General features: G+C 54.5%; 1 protein-coding gene across 3 annotated transcripts in view; it reads left to right on the top strand.

Moving 5' to 3' along the window:
• The window catches only part of DSCAM (DS cell adhesion molecule), a 647,956-nt gene that overhangs the window by 546,364 nt on the left and 80,108 nt on the right, over positions 1-21,484 (top strand). For 2 of the 3 annotated variants that reach the window (XM_056119325.1, XM_056119326.1), the window contains exons 17-20: positions 4,415-4,655; positions 6,830-6,976; positions 11,191-11,346; positions 19,582-19,715. In XM_056119325.1, coding sequence (XP_055975300.1) covers positions 4,415-4,655; positions 6,830-6,976; positions 11,191-11,346; positions 19,582-19,715 — 678 coding nt within the window. Of the gene's footprint in view, positions 1-4,414; positions 4,656-6,829; positions 6,977-11,190; positions 11,347-19,581; positions 19,716-21,484 lie in introns of those variants that run through there. The other variant, XM_056119327.1, reaches the window with a different exon arrangement.

The raw sequence follows: 21,484 nt of genomic DNA, 5'->3' as shown, positions 1-21,484 counted from the left end.
CCGGGTCAGGTCCCCGGCCCCCCAAATGGTTCCCCACACCCGCCAGGAGTGACCCCTCAGCACAGAACCAGAGGGAAGTCCTGTGCACAGCCAGGTGTGGCCCCCTAAAAAAACTAAACTAAACAAGAAATGATCAGAGAGTTTCTTCACACAGCATTTTCTGTAGAAAAGAGGAAGCAGCCCTATCCCCTGATAATGACACAGTGGCTAAATAAAATAAAACTTCTATGTATGGAATGCCGTTTCCCATGACTCCAAGCTAGCATGGTGGTGTGGTTGTAACCTCAATGTTACTTGAAAATAACCAATGCTGGATTGCAGAGTATGAAGACAAGTGTTCAAAGCCCACAACAAACAAGCCTGCAACTCCGCTTCCACTGAAATGCATCACGAGCTCTTGGCAGTGGAGGCTGTGTACTCGGGCTCCCCAAAAACAAACATTTCCCTACAAAGTATTTTGCAGAAGCACCTAATAAGCAAAAGGAAAAGCATTCTGTCCTTCTAGAATGAACAAGGCTAAAATGTCGTTTTTCTAAAAGAAGAGGTAAAGAATGAGATATTTCGGGGACTGGAGCTATAGCACAGCGGGTAGGGCGTTTGCCTTGCACGCAGCTGACCTGGGTTCGATTCCCGGCATCCCATAGGGTCCCCCAAGCACTGCCAAAAGTAATTCCTGAGTGCAGAGCCAGGAGCAATCCCTGAGCACTGCCGGGTATGACCTAAAAAGAAAAAAAAAAAGAATGAGCTATTTTTTCGGAATGAAGTTTGGGAATGGAGCAAAAACAAACAGCAGCAACAAAAACAACAACAACAAAAACCCTGCTCTCTCTATTCCAGTCAGGCTCATTAGAATGTGAGTCCAGTCCACCCACTGAGCAGGGAACAGGGGGAGATCAGGTGCCACTGAGCCGCAGGTCCTCATAAAGGTGAATTCTCCCACAGAGCCACATGGCAACCAGTGGGTCCCCGTCTGGCCAGTGGGTGTTGGGTATCGATACTTTCATGGAACCGTTGGCCAAATCTCTGCCTGAACCTCTTTCTCAGCCTCTTCCCGGAGCCTCAGATCATCTACCAACCTGGTACCTAGCCTCACAGGAAGTCAGTTGAAAAGTTAGAATATTTCATGCATCTGAGCCCATTAAAAACACCTAAGGATCGTAGAGATAAGGGCCAGGCGGATCGCTCCACAGCTTGGAAGCTGATCTCATGTTCTGGGGGGAAAGGTAGCTGGGATAGAGAAAGGACCATCAAGTAAATGATGGTTGGAGGGATCACTCAGGATGGGAGAGGCATGCTGAAAGTAGACTATGGACCAAACATGATGGCCACTTAGTATCTGTATTGCAAACCATAATACCCAGAAGGAGAGAGAGAGAGTAAGAGGGAATGTACCAGCCACAGAGGCAGGGGGTGGGAAGGGGTGGGGGTGGCGGGAGGGACACTGGGAACATTGGTGGTGGGGAATGGGCACAGGTGGAGGGATGGGTACTCGATCATTGCATGACTGAAACACAATCATGCAAGTTTGTATGTCAGTAACTGTATCTCACAGTGATTCATTAAAAAAATTTTTAAAAATACATACACAAATAGACCATCTACCATTACGTTGGCGCCACTGTAGTTACCTTTTTTAAATGATGTGGAAGGACCAGAGAGGGAGAAGAAAGGGTCACGCCACGTGCCTTGCCATGTGGCCCCTCTGGTCCAGCCCTCAGCACTGCATTCGGCCTCGTGAGCACTGCCAGGAGGGATCAGTGAGCCAAGAGCCGGACAGAAGCCCTGCACACCACTGGGGGTGGCTCCAGACTCCCCAGTCAAACAAGACAAAATAGGTTAAATGTCTAAATTATCAATTTGACATGTAGATGATTTTTACAGGGAGATTAATCGGATTTCGGTGACTGCAGAAAACAGTGTTTCTGACATTGAATCCCCCAAAGCGAGGATGGTCAGATCTGATTTCCAAGCAAATTGCAGAGTCATCACTCGACAGTGTCAGAGAGGGAGAAGGGAAGGGCCAGCCTCTGAGTGAGGGCCACAGTCCCCACCGCGGGGGAGGGGCTCCTGACCCATGTCGCAGCCAACGCCCATGAGTGCCAGGGAGCTGCTCCAATCAGGGGCTTTTACACATGACCCGCTGCTGGGTCCCGCCCCTCCTGCTCTGGGTGGGAGGGAGGGACAGGATGGGGGGAAGGTGCTTGCTATGCACTCAGCCAGCCTGGGCTTGAACCCCCGGCACTCCAGAGGGCCTGCCAGGAGCACAGAGCCGGGAGGCAGCCCTGAGCACTGCCGGGTTTGGCTCAAAATCCACAGGAAGCAGACACAGTGCTTGCTGCTGGGAACGGGTCCCAGCCAAGTGCCAGAGGAAACAGGGCAGGGCTCAGCCCTCAGGCAGGGCTCAGCTCGGGGTGTGATCTGAGCAGTCTGAGGCACAGCCTGAGGTGGGAGGGAGTGGGGGCGTTGGGGGGGGGGGCGGGCGGGGGCAGCTTCCTGGGGCACTCACTACCCCTCCACCCCAGCCTCCTCCTACTCCAGCCTGGGCAAGGACTGTCCAGACAGTGCCCCCCTGTCGCGTGTCCCACCTGCCTGCTCGCCCCCACCAGCCCTCCTGGCTCCATCCCCTCCTTAGCTGTCTGGCTTCCTGGCCGCACACTGCTTCCTCAAGCACTTCCTTCCTTCCCTCTCCAACAGCTCAGCAGCTTCTCCCAGCTTGGGGGACAACACCTGCACTCGACTGAAATGTGTACGGTCACAGGCGTGAGTGTGCACGAAAACACACTCACTGTGTACACACCTGCACACACATGCACACTGCACACATTCATGCACGCATGCACACTCACGCTGAACACATGCACACACATATATGCACACACACACATTCACACTGCACATCTTCATGCACACGTGTTTACACATACACATATGCACACTCATCCTCGCATTGCACACACATTCATAATCACAATACACATGAACACACTCACACATTGAACACACACACACTGCACACAAGTACACAGCCGTGCTCACACTACACGCTGACGTGTGTATACTCTCACATTGTAGATATGATATCACACACATTTTCACTACACAGTCATGCTCACACAGCACCCACATTTATGGACACACGCGTGCATACACGTACGCACTCATGCTCACAGCACACACTTATGCACACGCAGACATTCGTGCTCACACCACACACATGCATGTGCACGCTCACAGTGTCATGCGTGCATGTAGGATCATGCTCATTGCACACACAGGCACACATTCTCACATTGCAGGCACGCATGACACACGCTGCAGGCCCCACAGACACGTGTGTACAGATTCACAGCCACATCCCAACAGGAGCCAGACCCCAACAAAACACATGTGCATGTACACACACAAATACACACATGTGCACTCATACGCACACATGCACACACGCGCACACATGCACACATGATACACACACACGCACACACGCTCTCACCCCTCAGGGACTTGACACACCGCACATCCCCTGTCTGTGCCCGCCCCTGTGGTCTCTGGTAGCACCCGCAGACTCTCCCTGAGGAAGTGCCCAGCCTGGGCTGGGGGTGCCTCCCTGCTCCAGGCTCCCCTGCACGGCAGGTCAGGTCTCCCCGGGAGGGGGACCCTGAGGGGGCTTCAGTCTTCATTTTTAAACTGTGTCGACAATTAGGCTTCTGGGGAGCAAAGTTTCTGCCCTCTCCCCACCACACAAGAGTCCAAGACCCTCCCCTCCCTCACTTCCAGCCCCCCTACCTCTGCACTCCCACCCCATCATCTTCACGAGAGCATGGGCTCCCCTTCCAAGCACCTTCCTTCTGGAATATTCCGTTTCCCTCTAAGGTCCCTGGGGACAGGGCCCTCCCTCCCAGAGTTCCCTTCTATAGCCAGAACCCTGTGACCCAGGGACCCGGTTCAGTTGGTTCTGCCGGCGAATCCAGACGATCCATTGAGCTTCCTGTGGGCACCTGGTGTCCCCGAGGAGGCCGGGGGAGCCCGGTTCTGTTTGGAAACTCACCTCCACAGGGACGGTGGGGGGCTGCAGGCTGGTGTGGACACCGCATGGGCGTCCACACCAGCCCTAGTGAATGCGGAGTCGGGGGCTTGGGCTGGGGCAGAGCTGGCCGCCAACTGCCCACTCTCGTGTCTACACACTGGGCAGCCCCCTCCTGGGTGACATGACCTGCAGGCTGGACACCCCTCCCAGGAAAGGGCCACCTGGGGTCCTCAGCTCTAACCGCCCGTCCCCTGGAGTCTGCTCCTGGCTGCTGTGACCTGTAGGCTGGACCCTCCCTCCACCCCCAGAGGGGCCACCTGGGGTCCTCAGTGCTGACCGCCGTTCCCCCACCCCGAAGTGCTTGTGCCATAGTGTCTCTCTGTGTTGCAGGCGCCCAAGAAGCACCTGCAGAACGGGATCATCCGCGGCTACCAGATCGGGTACCGCGAGTACAGTACAGGCGGCAACTTCCAGTTCAACATCGTCAGCATCGACACCACGGGCGACAGCGAGATCTACACGCTGGACAACCTCAACAAGTTCACGCAGTACGGGCTGGTGGTGCAGGCCTGCAACCGCGCGGGCACCGGCCCGTCCTCGCAGGAGATCATCACCACCACGCTGGAGGATGGTAGGCAGCGCAAGGGGCCAGGCGGGGGGGGGGTGCTGGGGCGGACCCCCGCATTCCTCTTCTCACCCCCACCCCCACCCCCACCCCAGCCTTCTCTCTGCCCACCAACTGACTTGCCATCATCTGGTTGAAATGAAGGTTCTCGCTAGGACTGCGGAGTCTGACCAAATGCGGGGGGCAGGGGGCGGTATTGATTTTCTAAGAATTTCTCTCAAATCAATACTAAGGAGAACACCCACCCACCCACCCACCCACCCAGCTTCCAGCTTTCTGAGCCAAGGAGCTAGCAAGGTGCCCGACCTGCAGCCCCTAGTACAGAGACCGCGCGCCCCCTAGTGACCACGGGGCGATACTGCCCTTTGCACCAGGAAGAACACCAAGCTTGGCTCCCCGTTGATCCCAAGGAATGTGCTGGGTGACCAGCTGCAGGTTCCTAGGCTGAAGAGAACAGGATCAGCACCTGCCATTTGTGCAGGAGTTGGAAGAGGAGGTTCAGAGAAGCACTCGCAGGCTAGGCCCCTGGGCACAGGACACCGCGGGGCCTTCCTCCAGGCTGAGCTCTCAGATGCCCAGTGTGCAAAGTTGGCATGGGGCAGTCAGGAAGCTGACTTTGCATGTTCCCCCAGGCTGACTGTATATTCCCCCAGGCTGATTGTATATTCCCCCAGGCTGATTGTATATTCTCCCAGGCTAACTGTATATTCCCCCAGGCTGACCATATTACCCCACCTCCCAGGCTGGCTGTATATTTTCCCAGACTGACTGTATATCCTCCCAGGCTCTCCTGCCTGTTTTCTCTTGTGTAACCACACTAGGTTACAGGACTGAATTTGTATCGGCTACAGTTACAGTCCTGGGTTAGTTCTGTGGGTGCTAAGTGCATCAGTAGCTTGACCCCCGTGTCTAGCATCAGACTAGGACATACGCCGGCAAACACTGTGTAAAGCAAGCGTGGCTTCAGCGGTGCTGGCTCGCAGGACTCCCAGGAAGGAAGATCTGGAGAGAGAGGAGTTTGAGCGAGCTGGCCTTGCACAGGGCTGACCCTTCTTGGCTCCTGGCACCCCTGGTGGTCTCCAAGCCCACCCTGAGCACTGCTGGGTGTGGTCCCAGAAACAAAGCAAAAAAGCCCACTTGGCAGTGAAATACCCTGTCCCACAGTGACTTGCCATGCGACCTGAGGCCTCTCTTGAGGGGAGGGCTGGCCCTGGCCCCCCTCACAAGCTGCACCCCACTCTCAGTTTCACTCACCGAACCTGGCCCAGTTGTTCAGGTTTCACTGGGAGTGAGCACAAGGGTGACCCTGAGCACCACCTGGGAATCCCCTACCCCCGGCAAAAGATTGTTCTCAGCCCTACAGCCAGGACAGCCCCCTTAAATATAAAGCCGCAGGCAGGAGGCTGACTGGGGTATGTGGGGGTAATCTTAGTTTAATCCCTGGAGTAGGGGGTGCTGCCTGCCTGCCCCCACTCCAAGCACTGCCGGGAGTGGCCTGGCACCTAGGGGAGGACTCCACCCCCCAAAAAGGTGAAGCAGCTAGGCTGGAAAGAGACTGCCTCCCGGGATGTAAACCCTCAGTCACTGTCACTGTCCTCCCATTGTTCATTGATTTGCTTGAGTGGACCCAGTAACGTCTCCATTGTGACACTTGTTACTGTGTTTGGCATATCGAATATGTCATGGGGAGCTTGCCAGGCTTTGCGGTGTGGGTGAGATACTCTTGGTAGCTTGCCGGGCTCTCCGAGAGGGGTGGAGGAATTGAACTCAGGTCGGCCGGGCCAGTCGCGTGCAAGGTAAATGCCCTACAGCTGTCTATCGGTATGGGCAAAGGATGCCTGGTCAGCCTTTATTCTGAGGGAGAGAGTCCAAACTTATTTATTGTTTGTTTGTTTGTTTGTTTGTTTGTGGGAGACACCTGATGGAGCTCAGGACTTACTTGTGACTCGGTGCCCATGGATCACTCCCAGAAGGGCTCTGGGGACCCTATGAGGTGCTGGGGATTGAACCTCTGCTGGTGCATGCATGAAAGGGCCCCTCCCACTGTACCATCTCCCTGGCCCTCAAATTTCTCCTTTGCTCGCACCTCAAGTACCGTACCGCTGGCCGGCCTCACAAGGTGCACCCAGTGTTGCTCTGCTGACGATTCTAACCAACGGACTCTCTGATGGTTTCCGCAGTGCCCAGCTACCCCCCGGAAAATGTGCAAGCCATAGCCACATCCCCGGAAAGCATATCCATATCCTGGTCAACGCTCTCCAAGGAAGCCTTGAACGGGATTCTGCAGGGCTTCAGGGTCATCTACTGGGCCAACCTCATGGACGGAGGTAAGAGGGTGGCAGTGTGTCCCAGGGGCTCGCACCTGGGGCCCAGGAGTGGGGGAGGGGGCACCGCCTGCTCCATCTCTTGGCTGGTGCCGGCTGTATCGGCCGAGATGGCTTTGCTGATAATGAGCACTGGCCGAGTCTCTGGGCAGCACCCAAATCTGATGTGTGTCCGGAAAGTTCTCTGGGGCGTTCTCTTCCTCCTTGTTGATGGGACCTGCTTAAGCTCTGCAGTTGAACTTGGGGGAATTTTGGGAAAATTCTGAGCATCGGAGAGAAATATGATTTCTTACTTCCCAGAGAAGGAAAGTCATCTCAAACTCGCATTTTTATTTTCTCCTCCAGCTCCTCCTCCTCCTCCTCCTCCTCCTCACCCCTCTCTTCCTCCTCCCCTCCTCTTCCTCCTCCTCCCGCTCCTCCTCTTTCTCCCATTCTTCCTCCTCCTCCTCTCTCTCCTCTCCTCTTCTCATTCCTCTTTCTCATCTCCATTGTCCCCTTTTCTTCCTCCTTCCCTTCCCCTTCCTCTTCCCCTTCCTGTTCATCCTCCCCACCCTCCGCCTCCTCCCTCTCTCCTCCCTCCTCTCCCTCCTTCTCCTCCCACCCTTCCCCCTCTTCTCTCTGCCCCCTTTCCTCTCCTCTCCACCCTCCTCTGTTATCCTTGCTTTGCATTTTTATTTTCCTGTGCAGTCTTGGGATAGCACTGTCCCACATGTTCGGATAAGGATCTGTCTGCAGCTCGGGGGCCGGCAGGCCTGGGGACCTGGCATCTCCTGGAGAATGGCTTGGCATGATGGTTTCCAGGCCGTGGGTGTCACGGCGTCAGGCTGTCCCCACCAGGTCGGGCATCCCGGGCTTGGCCCCATCAGCGCAGACCGGGCAGCGACACGGCCACTGCTGGTCTTGGCTCCCAGCTCCTGCCCTTTCCCTGCTCCTAGCCCTGTGGCCTGGTGCCCAGCCAGGAGAGGGGGCTGGGTCCTGGAGGCAGCAGAGAGCTCCATGCCGAGTCAAGGTGGGAGACCGTTAGCAAATCCAGTGGTGCTTTCTCTCTGTGGCCACACTTGCTTCAGGCTGTGTGTCTACTGCCGGGACAGCTCCTTGGCAAGGCACCCGGATCGGGGGTGACAGCCACCGAGTGTCTGCTCAGACTCGTGTTGGGCACACCCGCCGAGCAATTGCTTAGGGTCCAACCTGTATGGCTCACAGAGCATGTGCATTTTCCCTGTGGAATGTTCTAAAACAGGAAGTGGAGGTGGGCTATGTATACATACCATAGATCAGGCACTGCACCAGCAGTCCCACTGAAGGGCAGGTTGAAGTGTGTGAGCCTTAACTTCATACGCACATATGCACACACATGCACACACCACACACACACACACGCACACCACACACGCATTCCACAAAGACTTGAGACAACCTACAGTGTCTGGAGGAAAGCCGAATGTGGCCATCTCAACCAGGGGACCCTGGTGCTCTGCCATCACGGCCCCTAGCCCTGGTCTCTCCCCGTGTGGAGGCAGCTCTGGATCAGCCACTCTCTCTGGCCACGTGCGGTGCTGTCGCTTCCTTCCTGCTCCTGTTGGGATGTTTGCAGAACCCACAGGCACCCACACGCTAACCTCTGACCTCCCCAGACGCTGAGCACCCACACTGGCCTTCATGCCCTGCTGCTGGGCGGAGGCCTCACTTCTGTTCCCTCACTGCCCAGTGGAACGTTCCACACTCGGTGACCGCAGGGCAGGCAGCCCCCTGCACATGCACCTGCACCCTGGTGTGGGCATTGGGCCCTTCTGCTTTGTCCTGGCCTGTGTCCCCAATATGGTCACACAGAACCCGGTCAGGAACTGTGCCTGGGATCACACATGTGAGAACAGATGTGCACACGCAGGCAGGCTGGGGACACGCTCCCCACATGGACACACACACACATTGCATGTACCACCTGAATCAACCCCTGAGTGTCCTACCTGTGTGAACATGCCAACAGTGCCTGCATGAACAAGGATCAGATGTATACACACATGTGCACGCAGAGAAAACACAATATACATACACAGCACCCACACCCACACAAACATGCTTTTGTGTGCACGTGTCATATACATACTCTATGTGTGTACACATTAACATGAATTCATGTATTAGACATGTAGACATATGCCCACATGTGTGCAAGTGTGTACGTACTCAGTCATGTTGCGACATGACCCAAACACGGACATACGTGTGCACTCACACACACACACACACACACACACACACACACACACACAGGCCAAAGCCACTGAACTGGAATCTTTGGGATCAGCAGTTGTCCCAAATATTTCAAAGCTCTGTTTAAGAAGCGTATTACGTTGTGGAAGTGACCTGGTCAGATAAACCAACTCATCGGCCTGGCAGGGTGGGTCTGACCCAGGGGGTTGCTGGGATTTACTCAGAACCCGAGGTCTCAGTCATCGCTGCCCCTCTGAGGTCCTGGGATGGCCCTTCGCAGGGCCCCGCCCCCTCTCTCTTGGTGGGCCCTGCTGCAGGGCCTCTCACAGGGCCAGGGGCGGGCTCCAAATTTGTGCATGCACACAGCACGTCAGCCTCTGCGAGGAGAAAGGGTGTCGGGAAACCACACACCATCACTTGGTTTAAAAACAGTCTCAGTCCATGACCAGATCCCTCAGACCACCAGCCCCTGCGGATCCCTGCTCTGCTCGGGGGCTGGCCTAGGCGTTGGCTCAGGCTCAGGCTGAACCTGAAGGAAGGACCCTTCCTTCTCGCCCCCTCCCCCAGGCCTGGCCACAGCACGGAGCGCTGTCCCCCACCCCATCCTGGCCCGACGCTTCTCAGGGCACTTCTTACTGATTAAGGATGATCCACATTGTCCCAGAGACTTGGGTGGTGACTCCTGGCCCTTTGGACTCTGGTGCTAGCTCAGAAGAAAGGCCAGTTCCCTGGTCAGTGTGCTCCTGGGATGGCCATGGGGCCCCTGAGGTCAGAGCCCAAGTGAGAGCCCAGCGCCAAGTGCCCCTCTGCCCGTCCCCTCACCTGGGCAGCGGTCAAGATCCTGCCAAACGGTCAGTGCCGTGAATCAACTCAGACATGTGGGCTGATCTGGTCACTGGGTAAAACACTGGGCACCCCCCATTAGCCCTGCTGCGTCCTAAAGCCCAAAAAGTCACCTCTGCCAGGGCCCACCCCTCCCAGGACCCCCGGGCCCCACCTTCCAGTCCAGGTGGCTGGCTAGCTAAGAGGTTTGCAGGGAGCAGGGACACCTGCCACCCCCAAGGCCCAGGTGTGGGGGAGAGGCCGAGGGATGCTTGTGCCCCTCTCCCCAGTTCCTACCAGCCTACAGCCCCCCGGAGGAGGGCCAGCTCCCCTGGGTCCAACCCCCACACTGTCCCGCATTCCCGCTCACCCGCGCCGCGGTGGCAGCTGCATGCACCCATGCCGGCCTCACACAGTGCTGGCACATTCTTAGCCCGGGCGCTGCCACGTGGGCTGTCAGGCAGGAGCGCTAAGGGGTGCAGCCCAGGTGACAGGAGGCGTGCATGCCCCCAGCCTGCTTCTCAGCGCGGATATCTGAGAAATCAGCAGCCTAAAAATACACGGGCAGGAGTTTATCGTGTGAGAGGTACAGCGCTCGCCCTGTGGGAGTAAGAAAGAGGGATGCGGGTGGCGGAGGGATGCTCTCAAATCCCCCGGCTTGCCAAGTGGGGGGCTCACCCTGGATCACTGAGTGGAGAGGGGGTGTCCTGGGGTGCTGGTGTTGATGAGACGAGACTTGGGGTGCAGTGCAGACTTGCCAGCCTCCCACACCCATACCCAGAGTTTGGGGAGAGTTGGGGGCTGGTCTTGAACAGTGTCCCGGAGAACCTGGTCTCTGCCCTGGGCACCATATTGGGGCAAGACAGAGGGATGCAGGGCCAGTGGCAGGACCCAGCGGCCTTTGCATTATCTCTGGGAGAGACAAAGGGATGCGGGGACCCAGTGCTGGTACCCAGCGGCCTTTGCATCATCTCTGGGAGAGACAGAGGGATGCGGGGACCCAGTGCTGGTACCGAGTGGCCTTTGCATCATCTCTGGGAGAGACAAAGGGATGTGGGGACCTAGTGCTGGTACCCAGCGGCCTTTGCATCATCTCTGAGTGAGCCAGAGAGATGCAGGGACCCAGAGCTGGAACCCAGCGGCCACAGTCACTGTGCCCATCTTCCACTTTTGTCTTCCAGAGCTGGGCGAGATCAAGAACGTCACCACCACTCAGCCGTCCCTGGAACTGGATGGGCTGGAGAAATACACCAACTACAGCGTGCAGGTGCTGGCCTTTACGCGGGCGGGCGATGGGGTTCGGAGCGAGCAGATCTTCACCCGCACCAAGGAGGATGGTGAGAGGGGCCACCGGGGAATGTGGGATCGGGGGGAGGAGGCTGACGGGAACTGTTCCTGGCCATGGTCCCCCACACCCCTTCGTTGGCTGGCACCCAGAATCCCAATGCAGTTCAGACCTCGACTTCCTGGGGCCCTTTACAGGACCAATCCATTCTTCCGCTATGCCCCTATAATTTTTTTCCTTTGTGTTTTGACTTTTATCTTTTTAATTTTTTTGGCCAGGTATTATTTTAAACCAAAATGCCTTGGCTCCCAGCGCGCTCTGGCTTGCCATTCCTGCCTTGTAGGGGCAGAGCAATTTCAGTCCACGTTCTCCATGAAGTGTGAGGCGCTTTGTCCCCAGCCTTCTTAGCTGGGTTATATAACGTCTACATCCCAGGTATCTAGGCCAGCTTCAGAAGCACCTGAAGACAAGTCTATAATTTGAAAACGTTATGTTAATGTTTTTCAGTCTTTTTCTGGAGCAGGGATGATGAGGTGAGTTGAACGAGGCACAGAGGTTGTGGGCGAGAGTCTTGGGTTCCCTGCTGCTGTGAAGGGCAGGACCCTTACACACCGAAACCACAAACGTTGGGGCCGCAGATAGTACTGTGAGTAGGTGTTTGCCTGGCATGCAGCCCACACACAGGTTTGATCCCCAGCATTCCATCAAATGCCCCCGCAAAGCCCCGCCAGGAGTGATTCCTGAGTGTAGAGTCAGGAGTAAGTTCTGAGCATCAGCGGGTGTGGCGGGTGTGGCCCCCCAAACAAAAGCCAACAAACAAAAAACAACCCACGATGGACGTTAACAATATTATAAACGTGACCTAAGCTATAAGCAAAAATTGTTGTTTTCTTCCATCTGGACTTTTTTTTTTTAAATGTCTTTCAAGAAAATATTCAAAACCCCTTTCAAGATTTTAGGAGCAGAGAAATAGGAGAGGAGATAGAAGGCAGTTTCCTTGCATGTGGCCAACCCAGGGTGAATTCCTGGCACCTCATTTGGTCCCCTGAGCACTGCCAGGAACAGCCGTTGAGCACAGAGCCTGGAATAGCCCCTGAGTACATCCAAGTGTGATCCAAACTTCCAAAAAAAATAATAATACTTAGAAAAAAAATTGATGGGGCTGGAGTGATAGCACAGCAGGGAGGGCGTTTGCCTTGCACGCAGCTGACCCAGGTTCAATTCCCAGCATCCCATACAGTCCCCCAAGCACCACCTGGAGTAATTCTTGAGTGCAGAGCCAGGAGTAACCCCTGTGCACTGCCAAATGTCACCCCAAAAAAAAGCAAAAAAAAAAAAAAAGCTGTAGTGATAGCAGAGTGGGTAGGGCATTTGCCTTGCCCATGGCCGACCCAGGTTGGATTCCTTCATCCCTCTCACTCTCAGAGAGCCCGGCAAGCTACTGAGAGTATCCCGCCCGCACGACAAAGCCTGGCAAGCTCCCTGTGGCATATTCGATATGCCAAAAACAGTAACAAGTCTCACAATGGAGACGTTACTGGTGCCTGATAAAGCAAGTTGATGAACAACGGAAGGGCAGTGCTACAGTGCTACATGACTTAGTAAAAAATTAAGACTCAGGTTATTCTACTTCAGATGAGTAATTCTGCTGTGCCTCAGTGTGCCCGGGATATGTGACTATGTCTCAAACCTGCACTAAAGATGGTTTCGCATAGTATTTTAAGGGGAAACACTGCAGAGTCGTGTCCAATCGGTGTAAAGAAGGAAGTTGGTTTCAAAAGAGATTAGAGCAAGAGAGAAGAAAATGGTGTCCAGCCATGGCAGAGAACACCTTGGCCAGTGGCGCTCCCAACTGGCCGGAACTCTCTCCTCAGGAAGCTGCTGGGGTGGGAGATGGCCTGTCCACTGCTCCTAACAGCCCAGAGAGGTCCAGGTGGGAGCCAGGCTAGGGACCTACGTGTGGGGGCCTGGGCCAGCCATTTGGAGTCTGGGGGTCACAACCCATCTTCTGCCTCCCTGCCTACTCTCAGGTTCAGCCTGTCCCCGGCAACCTGACCGGCTCCTCTCCCATCCTGCTGCCCCCCATGGGGCTCTCACAGCCTTACTGTCCTGGGAGAGGCAGACTGGGCTCCCGGGACTGTGCAATTTCTACTTTTCCCCATCCAGAGGAAGCAGATGCCCCGGGAGGTTACCAGTTAGCAGAGAGAGTGCAGTCTCTGTCGTGGTGAAGAGGCCTCGACTCATTCCCAACGTGTCAGATGTGGGCCCTGTCACCAGCTCCACAAGGCGTCGGACACTGTCCCATCCTACCTCTCCTCACAGACACATGTCCCACTTGAGGATGAGGCTTCTCAGAACCCAGATTTCAAGACTCATAGATGCAAACACCTCGCTTGACACCCGGTGGGAGGTTCCTGACACGAGCTATCTGATTATTTGATCTCCACTTCTTCAAAGCGGGGGAGGAAATGCTTCTGCACTGCTAAATGATAACACAGATGTCACTGGAATTATTATTTAAAGAGAACATTGATCAGCAACATAAATTTTGACACCCTCATCTTTCAGAAGCCTGGCTCGGAAATCTCACAGGGAGGAAAGGATTACCAGTGATGGGTGATCGGGGGGTCAATGTTCAATCCTCTGGTTTTAGAAATGGTGGCTTCTCACTCAGAACTTGACCCTGAGCCTCACAATCTAAATTGTCAATAAGTTATTCTTGCTTGCTTATTTGGAGCCAAGAATTTATCAAGAAAACTCGGCTCCAAACATGCACCAGGACACCTGGTTTGGTTTCGCCTGTTACCCCCAGAGAAGAGAGGAAGAATTTCATCCCATTTGGGATATGGAACAGTTTGATGAAGGGCCAAATGTCAGTATTTACTTGGGGTACATCATCAGCATTTTCAAAATAAAACAGAGCACATTGTATAACTGAAACTGAAGCACAAAAATTTGTAAGTCTACAATTGTACCTTGGGCTGGAGCGATAGCACAGCGGTAGGGCATCTGCCTTGCATGCAGCCAACATGGCCGACCCGAGTTCGATTCCTCCGCCCCTCTTAGAGAGCCCAGCAAGCTTCCGAGAGTATCTCGCCCTCATGGCAAAGCCTGGCAAGCTACCCGTGATGTATTTGATATGCCAAACACAGTAACAACAAAGTCTCCAAGTCTCCAATGTAGACGTTACTGGGCCCGCTCGAGAAAAATCGATGAACAATGGGAGGACTGTGACAACTGTACCTCATGGTGTTTCACTAATAAAAATTAAAGAAAGAAAGAGAGAAAGAAAGAAAGAAAGAAAGAAAGAAAGAAAAAGTTTCCGATAAAAATAAATAAATAAATCAGAGCAGATATTAGGGGAGAGAGAAAAACTGGCTCAGTCATCACTCGGACCCATCTGAGAAAGTTCACTGATTTCCAAACAGTGAGGATGTTACAGCCAGTGACATACACATCACTGCAAAGAGAAATCTGAGCATTTCTAGCAGCAGATGCAATGTGGTGCCTGCCTGGAAGAAGGGACAAAGACGTTCTCCCTGAAAGCATGTTTGCATCATCAGATGGAGCCTATTCACCCCACTTGTATACCTCCAGTGAACTCCTAGAAGTTCAACGTTGGGATTATACTGCCAACTTTAATCACAGATACAAAAATTTGGTTAGAATTCTACAACAGTAAGAATTGCTGTTCCTGATTAAATTCTTCATTAACAAGGCACTATCTGAGACACAGAATGCAGTGTAAGTGTTTGTTCATGTACCAGGAGACGCATAAAAAGAAACCTCATGCCCCAGACCACACATAGCAAGTATCCCTAAGCCCTTGGCATTCAGCACCCTGGGATTTTAAGGTGTGTTGTTAGGTCACAGATCATCTTTATAAAGCAAAAATGGATTTCTTGCTGGTGTAATAGACACACATCGCCACAACCATATCCTCAACACACAGGGCATATTATAGAGTCGAGCCATGCAGCTCACACACTACTCCAAATACATATCACCACATACACTAAAATACACCAAACACACACAGCACACATCACTGCCAGCTATACCCACAACACACACAGCCCATTATATGGCTACCACATGGCATTCACACCACGTGAAACACAAACCACCATAACGTTAACACCAAACACACACCACCACGGACCATATGACACACCCAACCACAGAGACATCAAACCCTATACACATCACACAATGCATGGACACACATCCTCTCCTGCCTGTGACTGGAGAGATGACTCTGACAGAGATGAGGCCCTGGTAGATGCGTGTGTGGTGTTGTCAACCACCTCACATCTTCAGAACAAAGCTGTGTGTGCCCAGAAGTCATACAGTGTATGGACATGCTTTTGCCATGGAACAAATTTCCTCAACCTGAGCCCTGAAATAACATGAATTCATTAGCCGTGCAGGCTGGCTTTCCTGAGTGGCTCCTTTCCTGGTGCTTAGAGCACTGCAGGCTGAGGAGAGCCCGACCCTCAGCTCCCAGGCCTTGCTATCCCTCATCGGCATGTGTCATTTTGTCCTTCAAGGCCCCTGGGGTGAGGCCGCTGCTCTCCCAACTCAACCTCCGTGTCTTTTTCAGGGCCTCGCCAGTTTCCAGTCAGGCTCCCCCAGGATGTGGTTCTCTGTTGAAGTTCAAGAACGCCTGCAGGATCTGTTCCCTTTGCCACACAGTGTCCCAGAGAGAGCACAGGGCCTGGCTTGCAGCCACGGTCAAAGGGAAACATGAGCTGGCCTGGTGCCTCTGAGGCAGGAACCGTGGGCCATGTTAGAATTCCACCTGCCCTGTGGCAGCTGATCCCTTCCTTTCCCTCCCATTGAGAGTGTCTGCCTTGTGCCTCTAGAACCTTCTTTCCCAAAGTGGGCAATGCCACCTCCACCTGTGGCTCTGGAATGACACAGGAGGGTTTTGACGCAGGCACCTTTGGGACTTGGAGAGCTGCTTTGTGTGTTTGCCCACAGGATGTAGAGTTCCAGAGGGACACTGGGTGTCATTCTGGAAAGAGAAACTCAGCCCAATGAGTCTGGGTCCCCCTGAACATGTGAGTCCCACCGGCCGGCCCCGCCCTGAGGCAGTCACAGAAAAGGGTGGCCTGGCAGGCTGGTGGGGGACTCCGGTGTGTACCAGCCCCCCCACCCTATTGGACTCTGGCAGGTGCAAGAAGGAGTCTAGTTGGGTGGGGAGGTGAGACGGGAACGTGGAGAGGGTGTAGTTGGCGGGTCCCCAGAGATGAGCTGGAGTTGACCGGGAGAGGTGGGAGGTGGGAGATGCTGTGTGGTGGCTGTTTTGGGGCTCTGCACTGTCTTGTGCCAGGGGCTTGAGGTGGAAGCGGCAACACCATGACCAGAACTCCTGAGCGTTTGCAGCATCCCACCTGAATGCGGAGGACCAGACTTTGCAGGGGGCACAGAGCAATGAGCACTAGCCGCTGCAGATAGGAAGGACGCTGGCCCGAGAGGACCCAGCAGGTGTACGGTGGTATTTCCAGAACACCGGGAAGATGCGCCTTCACCGAGTCTCTTGGCTCCATGATCACAAAGAAGCCAGAAGCGAAGTTGTCACGTGTCACCAGCAACATGCCCTTCGGGAAGTCGCCTGGAGGCACGCACAGACCCTGACCCGTGCCTGAGACACAGAGGCGCTTAGGAGAGTCTGACGTGTGTCCAGCCCAGGGGAGGCCATCAGCGAGGCCCAGGGTCAAGCAGCAAGTGGATGTGAAGCCACACTCTCCACCACAGCACCCCTGGGCAGCATTGCTCGACCTTTCCAGAACCTTCTTCTGACCTTGTTTCCTTCCTATGGCCCCAACCGACCTCCCTGGGCCCCCAATCCTTCATTGATGCAACTTTCATCTGTAACCCCCTGGAATACTCCCACTTAAGAAATCCTGATCGAGGATGTTCTCTGCATGAACTTGCAAAGACTGCAATAGAACTCAGAAAGTCAGCTTCAGGAAGTCAGCTTCCTGCTCTTCACGGCTGTTGGGATCACAGCTAAAACCTTCATTTTCCTCTTTTTTTTTTTAAATCCCCATTTGGAGCCATAGCACAGCAGGTAGGGCTTTTGCCTGGCACGCGGAAAACCTGGGTTCGATTCCCAGCATCCCATATGGTCCCCTGAGCACCTCCAGGAGTAATTCCTGAGTGCATGAGCCAGGAGTAACCCCTGAGCATCGCCAGGTGTGACCCTAAAAGCAAAAATAAATAAATAAATAAATAAAACAAAACAAAATTTTAAAATCCCGATTTTATTTAAAATAATAAGATATAGAAGTCACTATCAATATTAAATTTAAAAGGCCCCATGTACAAAGCAGTGCCACTCACGATGGTCATAGAGAAAGCTTTTTCTAGCGCTGGTTTTCCATGGATTTGATGAATTCCAGGAAATAATCACGACTGCTTTCTACGGAACAGCCCCTCAGCTCCTGGGTGCTGAAGCCTGTGATCTTCTAGAAAGACGCTGGCCAGGAGAAGCCTCTAGCATGGAGGACACCGGCCAGCTGGCTGCTTGCTAGAAGGAATGGACATCTTTGGCCAACGGTGGCATCCGTCCACTGTACCCTTGGCCTTCAGAGAGTCCCCGAGAGGCTGGGAGCAGGATATGGACATGTTGGCCATTGCCCTGTCCTGGGGAAACCGAACCCCACAATCCTTCAGACCCAGGACAACAGCGCCTTAGTCCCCTGGACTTAGGAACCCAGGACTCACCCCTTGTACATGGTCCCTTCCCAGTATGCTGCACTCAGGGGACTGTCCAAAAGCTGATGCCAAGACGATGGGTTTCAGCTGGGTGGCCAGTAGCAGTTCTCCCGAGTCCCCAGGCTTTGGACTCATATTGAGGTGCCTGACTGAGACCAGACACATCCTGGGCGGTTAGACGGTGAGGGCTGGAGGAGACCCGAGGTTCCCTCATGGGACACAGGGGGTTATGCTGGCTGGCTGGTCCAGGCCTCCATGGCAGGGCTGACCATCTCGTGGCACAGCTCAGACCAGTGAGAGCAAAGCCCGAGGCCAGTGGCTGCGACGCTCTTCTCTGGCCCTCCCTCCATCCTCTCCTCCTCAACCCAGCAATTTTCCAACCTCGGAAACAAACAGAGGACAGTGGGTGTCTGCATAAGTCCAATGTTGTCGAATATTGCTGGTGCCCTGCTCCACTTCTGAGGGGTTTCCAGAGGAGTGTTCTTTGTCCATTACCAGCGGCAAATACTCGCTCACCAGAACCATGCTCAGAAAAAACCTTTCTGTGCCAGTTCCAAGGGCCACCTCCACATGCCGGGGGCTCAGGAGATGGCCACTGCTGCCCAGGCTCCTCACACCTCGCCTGGTGTCCCTAATGCAAGCGGCATAACCCTGGTGCCACAGCCAACTTTGAACCAAACCCAGGGTTCCAGAGGGCCATTCTCCAGCCACTAAGAGCCAGAAATCCCCAGCCATAGGATTAGGGATGAAGTCACCGAACCCAGAAAAATGGATACTTGGTTGTGCTGGTTCTGATCAAGAATCGCTCATGGTGGTTTTCTGTAACAGACGATACAAAATATATTATTTCAGTTGTGATTTGGGACAGGAATTGGGATTCGGGATGGAAACATCCCAGATATGGCGATGGGAAGATGTCATGGTTTTGGGATTGGTGTTTGAATATTAAATGTAATCAAATACTGTGAACTACCTTGCACTGTAGCAGTTACTGTCCTCCCGTTGTTCATCGATTTGCTCAAGCGGGCACCAGTAACGTCTCACAACAAATTGTGAGACTTGTTGTTACTGTTTTTGGCATATCGAATACGTCACAGGTAGCTTGCCAGGCTTTGCCGTTCGGGCGAGATACTCTCAGTAGCTTGCCGGGCTCTCTGAGAGGGGCGGAGGAATCGAACTTGGATCGGCCATGTGCAAGGCAAATGCCCTACCTGCTGTGTTATCACCCAGCCCTTATAAAAAAAAATTTTTAAACAAAGAAGAAGAATAGCTCATGGATCCCTCGGGGACTGGTCAGAGTGACTTGACCCCAGGGGACCTCTCACCATCCATCGGCTGCAGGGAAGGTCCGGGGTGCTGGGTTCAGAAATCAAGCGGCAGCAGTGGGAATTTGTAGCTGCTGGGAGGAGGCGGAGTGGGCAGGGCTGGGAACCACTAAGGGGTCTCCTCGGGGGACGGGGCTCTTCTGGTGAGCCCATGGGTGGGGGAGGGAGAACTTGGGTGGGGAAAGCAGCTGCAGTTCCTGCTGAGGTGCGTGGGGGGTGACCGCTGTCCGGCCCTTCAGTTCCAGGTCCCCCGGCGGGCGTGAAGGCAGCTGCGGCATCTGCCTCCATGGTTTTCGTGTCCTGGCTGCCCCCTCTCAAGCTCAACGGCATCATCCGGAAGTACACGGTCTTCTGTTCCCACCCCTACCCCACGGTGAGTGGCTCAGTGCCCCTGCCCTTCCCGCAGCCCTTCCTTTCCCTCCCACCCACGGGGTACTCTGGGTGGGGAGGGGAATCATTCCCCGTTAGGTCTACATGTGGGCCCCCAGACTCTTGTTTGCTTCTCATGTAAAAAGATGCGTCAGGGGCTGGAGCCATAGCACAGCGGGGAGGGCGTTTGCCTTGAACGCAGATGACCCAGGTTCGATTCCTGGCATCCCATAAGGCCCCCCAAGCACCACCAGGAGTGATTCCTGAGTGCAGAGCCAGGAGGAACCCCTGAGCACCGCCGGGTGTGACCTAAAAAGAAAAAAAAAAGATGTATCAGAATCTCAGAGTGGCTAGGCCTGGGCTGGGAGCTTCTCTCGGGCGCCTGGGCCCAGGGTGGAAGCTGACCCACAGCCCTCCTTTGCCTGCCTGGGGCAGTTGGTGGATACCTACTGATTTGGCTTCTCGGGAAAGGCTCATCCAAGGCCCTTCACCTCCCACTGTGTCTCCATAGAGGAGGAGCTGTGGAATCAGCCCCCAGGGGGGTATATAGTGATAAGGGGTCTCTCTCCCAGGAGGTTCAGGCACCTGCTGCACCCTGCCAACTTCCTTCCAGGAGTGACAAGTTAGAGTTCGGGGCATGCCAGGGCAGGGGGGTTCGCTCACGAGTCTTCATGCTCTGAATGAGCATCATTCGTGCTCTCTCTCTCTCAGCCCCCAGTGTCTCGTGGCAGAGTTGTGGGGAAACTCAAACCACAGTGCTCCTTCAGAAGATTCAGTTGGTTTTGCTGGATGTGCAGTGAGGTTCTGAGAGTGCCCCCGGGTTGCCCGGCCTGGCCACCTTTAGGCCTGCCCGTGCTGCTGTGGAATGACGCCTCAGCCAAGAATAAGGATTAGGAGGGTTGGTTTTCCACAGGTTGATTTTGTTTGCATCATGGTCAAACATGCAGGACCAGAAACATTCTCTTCTTGCACCTGAATGTTGTTCGGGGGAGAGGGCTCCTCTGGGCAGTACTCGGACAACCAGGCTGATGGTCTAGTGCCCCAGCCTGGGGGCGTGGTGCTCATTGGGTCCCTTGGTGCTGGGGACGTCTGGATCCTCTCCAGTGTGGCTCCCAGGACAACCTCCAGATGCTCTTGGGGGTCCTGCTGGATCAGGTATTGATTCCAAGTCAGGTGTTCACCCCAAACTCAGGTAATCTCCCTGGCCCCAGGGAATGTGTGTTTGGGGGCACAAACCCATTCCTGGTATGGTAGAACCATCCCCACCCTCCCTTTCCAGAATGTTCTCTTCCCCACTTGGATCTTTCCCCAAGTGGGCTCACGCCGTCCTCTCCCTACCCCAGCCACTGGCCCCCACTGCCCTGCCCTGGAGGCTCATGTGTCACCATCAAGGTGGGTTCATATAAAGTCTGTCTTGGGGGTCTGGCTTGTTTCACCCCACATATGCAGTTGATTTATCCAGGGCTTAGCAGCTGCCAGAATTGTCTTTCCAGGAAGCCTGAATGCTGTCCCCAAATCTCTTGATTCTTTCGTCAATCCATCAATGTGCTACATCTTCCCAAGCCTAGAGGGGCTGGATATCCCCTCCCCCAATTCAGACAAGACCAGGGCATGGCTGCCAGCCGCTCCTTGGCTAAGAGGCTGAGGGGTGCATGTCTGCTGGTATTTCCTAGCTGCAGCCCCTTCGGAGATGATGGACTCAGGGTCTCCACGTGTCAGAGTCCAGAATGGTTCTGGCCTCAGTCCCCTGACACCAGCTGGCAGTGCAGAGAG

This window comes from Sorex fumeus, unplaced genomic scaffold (genome assembly GCF_029834395.1).
Source record: "Sorex fumeus unplaced genomic scaffold, SorFum_2.1 ptg000041l, whole genome shotgun sequence".
Classification (NCBI taxonomy): domain Eukaryota; kingdom Metazoa; phylum Chordata; class Mammalia; order Eulipotyphla; family Soricidae; genus Sorex; species Sorex fumeus.
The sequence above is the reverse complement of the archived record's forward strand: the minus strand, read 5'-3'. Positions and strand labels throughout refer to the sequence as shown.